Source organism: Erpetoichthys calabaricus, chromosome 10 (assembly GCF_900747795.2).
Source record: "Erpetoichthys calabaricus chromosome 10, fErpCal1.3, whole genome shotgun sequence".
NCBI lineage: Eukaryota > Metazoa > Chordata > Cladistia > Polypteriformes > Polypteridae > Erpetoichthys > Erpetoichthys calabaricus.
Genome location: NC_041403.2, coordinates 127,203,871 through 127,213,694, shown reverse-complemented (window position 1 = coordinate 127,213,694; position 9,824 = coordinate 127,203,871). Strand labels below are relative to the sequence as shown.

The following is a 9,824-nucleotide window of genomic DNA, read 5'->3' as shown; positions in this document are numbered from 1 at the left end:
AACATGGGATGATCTCATTATGGCCACACATCGAGCCCTACATGGGGCGGCTGCTTCACCCCATTTCTACAGAATCATGCAAAAAAACAGAAGTTGCTGTCCTCCAGAGATCACAGTGTGAGTTCTTCCCTGAAGAAATCAGTGCTCTGAGGGTTAACAAACCTGTGTCTTCCAACAGCCGTTTAATATCATTTGCTCCATCACTAGATACTTCCTTGGGTCTACTCAGAGTGGGAGGTAGACTCCGTAAGGCTACTGCACTACTAGAAGACACACTTCATCCTATTGTTTAGCCCAAGACCACCAAGTAACAATGTTAATAATTCAAGATTATGACAATCGTCTTTTACACGCTGGTCCCGAAAGAGTATTTGCCGAATTAAGAAGAACCTACTGGATACTTAGAGGTTGTAAGGCTGTAAAGAAACACCAGAGAAGTTGTGTGGAATGTAGGAAGTAGCGTAGTAAACCAGTTGTACCTAAAATGGCTGATCTCCCCTCAGCTCAACTACGAATTCATCATCCTCCATTCTGGTCAACAGGGATTGACTGTTTTGGCCCTTATACAATTCGTATTGGCAGAAGACATGAGAAAAGGTGGGATATAATATTCAAATGCCTTACTACAAGGTGTGTACATCTGGACCTGCTATGCAGTATGGATACAGATTCATTTTTACTTGCAGTCAGACGCTTTGTGACAAGAAGAGGGAAACCTTATGAATTCCTATGTGACCAGGGCACTAATTTCAGAGTGGGTGATCGGGAACTCCAGGAGGCCTTTGCTGCATTGGAACCAGATCTGAAAGCCTGACTAGCTAACCAAAAAATTAATTTCATGTTTAGTCCACCTCATGCTCCACATTTCGGTGCAGTGTGGGGGAGGGAAATTAAATCTGTCAAGTCTTCCTTACAAGTCATCTTGAAGGACCAAGTTGTATCGGTGGAAGTTCTGATGACTGTACTGACTGAGGTTAAAGGTATTCTCAACTCTAAGCCGCTAGGGTATGTGTCATCGGACATAGCAGACCTGGACCCTATCACACCTAACGTACTGCTGATGGGGCGGCGTGATGCATCTCTTCCTCAAGCTGTGTATCGGCCTAGTCAAATTCTGGGACACCGACACTATAGACAGAGCCAGGTCATTGCTGATCATTTTTGGAGACAGTTCATTCAATCTTATTTGGCAAATCGTCAGCTCCGACAGAGGTGGCAAAATTCTAATCTGGATCTTAAGGTTGGACAGGTAGTTCTAATAATGGATTCACAGTTACCTAGGGCTCAGTGGCCTGTTGGACGGATTATGAAGGTCTTACCAAGTGACGATGAAAGAATAAGAGCTGCAGAAGTGGACATTAAAGGGAATAAATACATCCGTCCAGTGGCCAAACTAATTGAACTCCCGGAAATGCCTCAGGACCAGAACATAATTATTTGAAAATCCAGCAGGAACCTTTGTGGATTACAAACTTACAGTGTAAATTTGTGGGGCGGCTGTGCAAAATTCCTTGCTTTATGCTTTACCTAGGCAAGACACGCCCCACAAGACTATCACACATACACTTGCATATACAAATCTATTAAAATACTTGAAGCAAGCTGGAAAAGGGTGTTATCTACTCTCTGGTGTAGCTGCAGTTCTTTCTAATCAAAGAATTAGGCCAGCAAGTGTACAATCAGCACAGTAATGTACAACTGTTCCTCACATTAGGAATTGTTAAATTATAACACAAACAAAATAAAAGTACATTTGGATGAATTTGTATAAAGTATCATATCCTAAAATATTGTATCCTAAAATAGTGGTTGCATTCTGGGATGGAAAATACTTCATAAGGAGATAATGTTCTGGATTATGGTCATGACAAAGCTCCATTAATAATGCCATCAGACATGGAAATTTGAGACACCCAAACATGCACATTATGTGCATTTTCTCAAAAATACCATAACAACTCCTTGTCAGTGCAGAATCTCACTTTTCTCTTCCCCATAGGCCCCTCATACATGCTGTTAGCTCGTATCTTATGACTTTTAAAATAAAATTATAAAGGTAGACTGCCAAAACAGACATCCTATACAGCACATCATCCTGCACTACTGCTAAATGACACTACTTCTTATAGGTTTGTTTGATGCCAGTAAAATATTTTTATGGAAAAAACATCACTAATACTCAAATCTTTGCATGTGTTTTTTCCACAGAAAAAATAAACATAAAAAGATATAAAAGCTGTTTCAAAGCTTGTCCCATTTAGGTTTAGTTCCTCTCATTTACCTGATGTCGCCCACTCCCAGCATCCATGAAACTGGAGAGAGGTGTAGTAAATTAGTAGATGGATGATTACAGAATAGACACATACAAGATGATGAAGTCTATTTATATTTTTATTTTCTATTTCAAAAGTATTTTGAAAATTCACACTTATTTTTTAATGATAAACAAATGAAAATAAAGGGCTTGCAATTGTTCAATGTCTAGGTTGTCTTAAAAGCCTATATGGAAGACAATTACACACACAACAACAATGTGTAGTATCCAGAAGAAAACTAATAAAATGAAGTTCACCTTCCAGCTTCATTAGTTTACTGTCGTTAATGAAATGCCTAATCAATAAACCCTCAAGCACAATGGCTGGCTAGAATCAAACAGGTAATATAGGAAAAACATCCTAAAACAAAGGGTTCACAACATTTAGCATATTATGTTTATTCTTGTGCTGGTCTCAAACAATTATCTGAACCATATAGCTGATGCCTATACCTTGAATGCCGTAAACATCTGACTAAATGGACACTGAAAGCATTTCATGACAGAAAGGTTCCCTTTTCTGATCAGTTCAGTCGCAGGAAGCTTGTGAAGGCTCAGGAACATAAATCAGGTTATGCTTTGTGTCAGATTTACTCTGTTTTAGACAAATTACAATTTTGATTCACACTTTTACACCTTAAACAACTAAAAATGAAAATGACATTGTCACAGTTCAAGACAGAAGTATTGTTGGAGTATTGTTGCTATTATTGGATCAATAGAATAATTAATCAATTTTCAAAGCTTTCCAGTTTCAATCTGTCAAGTTTATTTTTTATACAATAACTACAGTTAAAGCACTACTAGTAAAGTGAATTGAGGACACTAAAACTCAAGATTTTTCTGTTGGTTTCTGCACATTTTGAATGCCCATAAGATATTGACAAGTAAAGTCTCCATATTTTAGAATCAAGAAACAGTATTAAGTTTCTAGTTTATACTCCAGTTGTGTTTTTGATTGATTTGATTTAGCCCACAATTCTACTTTATTCTTTGGCATTGTCTGTTTTGGTCTTTTGTAATAGCACCACAAGTCACATATCCTTTCAAGTATTTTCTGAAGTTTTCCTCTCTCACTCCATAAATGAGAGGACTTAAAAGACGTGGAAACAAAATTATTAATATATGTGTGTAATATTGTACATCGCCTAGCTCCACATTTTGAAAGTGTAACCAAACATTATTGACAATTGGAACAAGGAACATGAGTGAACTCAGAGTGAGCTGGATGGCATGCAGCAGGACTGTATTGTAGGCCTTCTTAGCAGAAGATTTCTCAGAGCGACTGGCTGATTGTGCTACAGTCACAATGTTAATGTATGTGTACACCATTGTGAGCCAAGCAACTGCAAAAAATATAATGCTTAGATAGTTTCTTTTAACAGACTGAGAATAAGTCCGAATTAGACTGTCATTCTCACATATGATATTGGTGCTGAAGAAGCTCATAGGTTCTATAGTAATTGTAATTATAATGTCTGATGCTGGAGAAAGATAACTGATCAGCCACATTATGCTGAGGATGACATATGTCCTGCGCACTGTGCAGATGTTTGGGTGATGCAGTGGTTTACAGATAGCAATGTAGCGTTCAAGAGCCATCAGGGCCAGATTCAGAGGAGTGTTATAGTTTGTAGCAATTGCAAATGTCATTAAAAGATAGCAAAATGACACTGGCATAATGAGAGCAATCTCACGCCAGATATGCATGATGGTTGTGATAGTAATTTCCAACACATCATTGAACACCAGGTGGATAAACAAAATATAGCGTGAGTTCTCATGGAATATTTGATATTTAAAAAAACTGCAATGAGCAATCCATTTATATAGTTGGTTATAATATAAAAGAGCAGAACAAGTGAAATCTTCAGGATTGTCTTTGTTTGCTTACTGATACCTGGAACAGATGCCTCATCTGTACGCTGGATTGATTGAACTGAATATCCTACAGTATTCATATTAACAGGTCCGGTGTTTCTGTGGGACGACAATTGTAGAGTAAGAAAGTATATATGTAATAGGATAGTATTAAATGTTCCATCAAAACTGTTTTGTGAACTAGTAATTAATTTGTCAACTTTTTTATATATAAAATTTTGTGCCTCAAGTGAATACCAGTTCAAAAACAGTTAAAAATCAAAATTTAGTGTGAAAAACTATTAAAATATCCTCCAGCCATCCATTCCAAATCACACACACAGTCAGAGGGGAGGGATACATCAAGAAGGGCATCCGGTGTGAAATTTTGCCAGATCAACATGCAGACAATAATACAGATTTCAATACCAGATCGGTCAAGTCCTAGGTTAACAACAACTGCCACAAGTACTGTTAGCCAACATGGTGCTGGTAGAAATTGGGCTACTGTTGGCCGAAGAAGGAGAAGAAGAGGGGAAAGATGTGTCCAGAGTAAAGAGGAGAGGAGGAAGGTAAAGAGAGCTCAATTGAGGATAGGAACTTTGAATGCTGACAGTATGACTGGTAAGGGGAGAGACTTAGCCGATATGATGGAGAGAAGGAAGGTTGACATATTGTGCGTTCAAGAGACTAAATGGAAAGGGAGTAAGGCCAGGTGGATCAGGGGTAGATTCAAATTGTTCCATCATGGTGTGGATGGAAGTAGAAATGGGGTAGGGGTTATTCTGAAGGAACAGTATGTCAAGAATGTTTTGGAAGTGAAAAGAGTGTCAGACAGAGTAATGATTATGAAGCTGAAAATTGGAGGTGTGATGATGAATGTTGTTAGTGCATATGCCCTGCAAGTTTGGTGTTCAAAGGATGAGAAAGAAGATTTCTGGAATGAGTTGGATGAAACGATGGACAGTGTGCCCAAGGTACAGAAAGTGGTGATTGGCGCGGATTTCAATGGACATGCTGGTGAAGGGAACAGAGAAGATGAGGAGGTGATAGGTAGGTATGGTGTCAAGAAGAGGAATGAAGAAGGTCGGATGATAGTGGATTTTGCAAAAATAATGGATATGGCTGTGGTAAATACGTATTTTAAGAAGAGGGAGGAACATAGGGTGACGTACAAGAGTGAAGGAAGATGCACATAGGTAGATTATATCCTATGCAGAAGACTCAATCTGAAGGAGATTAAAGAATGCAAAGTGGTGGCAGGGGAAAGTGTAGTTAGCCAGCATAGGATGGTGGTCTGTAGGATGATGTTGGAGATCAAGAGTAGGAGGAGAGAGAGAGCAGAGCCAAGGATCAAATGGTGGAAACTGAAAAAGATAGACTGCAAAGTTGAGTTGAGGGAGGAGGTAAGACAGGCACTGGGTGGCAGTGAAGAGTTACCAGACAACTGGGCAACTATAGCTGAAGTAGTAAGGGTAACAGCAAGAAGGGTGCTTGGCGTGACATCTGGACAGAGGAAGGAGGAAAAGGAAACCTAGTGGTGGAAGGGGGAAGTACAGGACAGTATACAGAGGAAGAGGATGGCGAAGTAGTGGGATAGTCAGAGAGATGCAGAAAGTAGACAAGAGTGCAAGGAGATAAGGTGCAAGTTAAAGAGAGAGGTGCGAAGGCTAAAGAAAAGGCATATGATGAGTTGTATGAGAGGTTGGACACTAAGGATGGCGAAAAGGACCTGTACCGATTGGCTAGACAGAGGGACCGATCTGAGAAAGATGTGCAGCAGGTTGGGGTGATAAAGGATAAAGATGGAAACATACTCACAAGCAAGGAGGGCGTGTTGTGAAGAGGAGAGAGTACTTTGAGAGGCTGATAAATGATGAGAATGAGAGAGAGAAGGTTGGATGATGTGGAGATAGTGAATCAGGAAGTGCAACAGATTAGCAAGGAGGAAGTAAGGACAGCTATGAAGAGGATGAAGAATGGAAAGGTCCTTTGTCCAGATGACAGATCTGTGGAAGCATGGAGGTGTTTAGGAGATATGGCAGTGGAGTTTTTAACCAGATTGTTTAATGGATTGTTTCATGAGGAGTGGAGAAGTTTATTTGTACAGATTCTTAAGAATAAGGAGGATGTGCAGCACTGTAGTAACTACAGGGGGATAAAATTGATGAGCCACAGCATGAAGTTATGGGAAAGAGTAGTGGAAGCTAGGTTAAGAAGTGAGGTGATGATTAGTGAGCAGCAGTATGGTTGCATGCCAAGAAAGAACACAACAGATACAATGTTTGCTCTGAGGGCGTTAATGGAGAAGTATAGAGAAGGCCAGAAGGAGATGCATTGTGCTTTGTGGACCTGGAGAAAGCATATGACAGGGTACCTCAAGAGGAGTTGTGGTATTGAATGAGGAAGTCGTGAGGAAGTTGGGAGTGGCAGAGAAGTATGTAAGAGTTGCACAGGATATGTATGAGGGAAGTGTGACAGTGGTGAGGTCTGCGGTTGGAGTGACTAATGCATTCAACGTGAGAGGTGGGATTACATCAGGGATCAGCTCTGAGCCCTTTCTTATTTGCAATGGTAATGGACAAGTTGACAGATGAGATTAGACATGAGTCCCCTGGGACTATGATGTTTTCTAATGACATTGTGATCTGTAGAAAGAGTAGGGAGCAGGTTGAGGAGACCCTGGAGAGGAATGAAGGTCAATATGAAAAAAATACATGTGTGTGAATGAAAGGAAGGTCATTGGAATGATGAGGGTGCAGGAAGTAGAGTTGGCGAAGGTGGATGAATTGAAATACCTGGGGATTGTGGAAGAGAGGTGAAAAAGAGAGCGCAGGCAGAGTGGAAAGGTTGGAGAAAAGTGTCAGGAGTAATTTGTTACAGATGGTTATCAGCAAGAGTGAAAGAATAAATCTACAGGACAGTAGTGAGACCAGCTATGTTATTTGGTTAGAGACGGTGGCAATGACCAGAAAACAGGAGACAGGGCTAGAGGTGGCAAAGTTAAAGATGCTAAGATTGGCATTGGGTGTGATGAGGATAGACAGGATTAGAAATGAATACATTAGAGGGTTGGCTCAGGTTGGACGGTTGAGAGACAAAGTCAGAGAGTCAAGATTGCGTTGGTTTAGGCATGTGCAGAGGAGAGATGCTGGGTATACTGGGAAAAGGATGTTAAAGATAGAGCTGCCAGGCCAGAGAAAAAGAGGAAGGGCTTAGAGAAGGTTTATGGATGTGGTGAGAAAGGACCTGCTGGTGATGGGTGTGACAGAGCAAGATGTACAGGAAAGGAAGATATGGAACAAAATGATCCGCTGTGGCAACCCCTACCGGGAGCAGCCGAAAGAATAAGAAGAAGATTGCATGTTAGACCATTACAGCTACTCACACTGAGGAAAAACCAAAGACCCTGAAAGACTGTGCTAATTCTGCTTATGCAGCCATCAGGTGTAGGATTGAAGCTGAGGACTCAGGAGCACAGTAGCAGCACTGTTAGCCATGCCGCTCTGCTGCATGTTTAAAACCCTGTCAGTTAAGTTTATTGTACATATTATTTCCAATATTAAAAATCTTCTACTTTTACATGAAATGTATTTCATTAGAGGTAAGTCACAAGTTATATCCAAAACTAGTTCCTTCTTTGCTGTTAAAGATCAACAGTTACATTTTTATGTCTTTTAACAGCAAAAGGTGCACTTTCTCTTTTTCAAGTAAATCACCAGAAATGAACAGACCTGTAATGTCACTGGTCTACTAATGAGCTCGGATCAGAACTCAAACCCAACAATCAATGCAGTGATTACGTGTGGACTTGCAATGAACGGATTTGAATTCTTCATCCAGAGCAACACTAGACCAGCAACATCACCCACCCACCTTTTTCTTGCAATTTAAAGAAAAAACTGATGCATTTATTCAGGTTACAACTTTTTTCAAAGCCATTAAAAGACAGAAAACCGTAAGTGTTCCCCTTTAATGCTGACATGATTAGCTTTAGCTACCCTCAACAGTAAATTGAATAAGCATGTTCATAAAATGAATGGATGGACTGTTAATGACTATAACAGTAGCAGAAGTACTTTATTTTTAGGAAGCAACACACATATTAAAATCATAGAGCATAATTTTTATAATCATATAAAACTGAACATATCCATCTACTAATAATCCATATTCTAGACCATTGAAATGTAATAGTTGTGGAAAAGAAAGTTAAAATATGATGTTATGGGAGTTAAAACTCATAAATGTATAGCAACAACAGAGATATTTCAGGTGTAAATCAGAGCATGAGGGTTTGAAGTAGCAGCTCCCAACAGCTCTGTACACAGTAAAGCAGCTTCATTTACTGCATGAGTAAGACTTGGTGTAAATCTGACCTCCTTTGTAAATTGCTTTGGATAAAAGTGAATAAATCTAAATTTAACATGCATCACAATTTTTATTTTTGATTAAATGAAAGAAATCAGAAATGCAACTTTACTTAATGTAAATATCATAGTTTTTTGATCTTTAACAATGATTTTCAGTAACATAAATTAATAATAATTTTAAGTGTGAAAAAATTAAATGTGCTTGCAACTCTGTACTACAATAACCAGGAACAGAAAATGAATGAAAAGCATAAGGTGCCTTACCTGAGGTGATCATGATTCTGTAAGGACTGTTAGGCTTCTGTATGCTGTATTTATACATATTTTTCAATTATTTAAATCTGATGTCACCACAGTTGGTATTAATGTCATCATCTAATCCTCAGATTAGCACAAGTAGGTGTGGTTGTAGTTTCACTAAGTGCCATGGAGACTGTCAAGACTGAATATACTGCTTTAATCACCTGGCTTTGTTAAATTATGAGGAAAACAGTTTATCAAAAATATGAGCCAATACAAACATTTAATTTAATTCTAAGGTGCCTCTTTTAACAATACTACTAGGCAAAAGTTAACTGGATACCAGATTCCAACTGTAGTTGTACCACGTGTTGAAGAATTTATGTTAACTATGTGGCCAACATCTTCTTCGTTTTCTGTGTAAGTTTTGATATGTTAGAATTGTCTTTGTTTGCTGAGGCTCAGCATAAGCAGTGCAGCTGATCTTTCTTCATAAGTCATATGATGAATTAGCCTAACAGTCTCCTCTGGATTTTTTTCTAATGCTGTAACACTGCTGTAGCTTGGAGACAAACTGCACACAGCATTCTATATATGGCTGTGATGTGTTTTACATATCATAAGGATAACTTTTTTGCCATGTGATAATGTATGATCCTTTATTTGTTACCATTTTTTTAGTAATAATAATAATAATAATAATACATTTCATTTATTTGTAGGCACCTTTCTAAACACTCAAGGACACCGTACAATAGATAAAACACAGATTATAAACAAAACTAAAACACAAAAATTAAAGTTAGACAGAGCAATTGTAATCAAAGAGAAAAAGCAGTCTTAAACAAATGAGTTTTAAGTTTAGATTTGAAAAGTGAAAATGATTCAATATTTCTAAGATCAGATGGTAGTGAGTTCCATAGTGGTAAGACGGACGAAGGGGACAGTCAAGTGGATGGAGGAAGAGGATCTAAGGGTACGGGAAGGAATGGCAACATGGAGGAGCTCAGACAGATATGGAGGGACAAGGTTGTGGA

General features: G+C 38.8%; 1 protein-coding gene across 1 annotated transcript; it reads right to left on the bottom strand.

Annotated features, from left to right (window-relative positions):
* Positions 1 to 3,295: 3,295 nt before the first annotated feature.
* Positions 3,296 to 4,294, bottom strand: LOC127529330 (odorant receptor 131-2-like). Its single transcript, XM_051932463.1, has one exon. It carries the CDS (start codon positions 4,022 to 4,024, stop codon positions 3,296 to 3,298), a length of 729 nt encoding a protein of 242 aa, XP_051788423.1. The 5' UTR covers positions 4,025 to 4,294.
* Between the last annotated feature and the right edge of the window lie 5,530 nt (positions 4,295 to 9,824).

Coding starts and splice junctions, on each gene's coding strand:
- LOC127529330 (XM_051932463.1), bottom strand. CDS start 4,024: ATGCATATCTGGCGTGAGATTGCTCTCATTATGCCAGTGTCATTTTGC.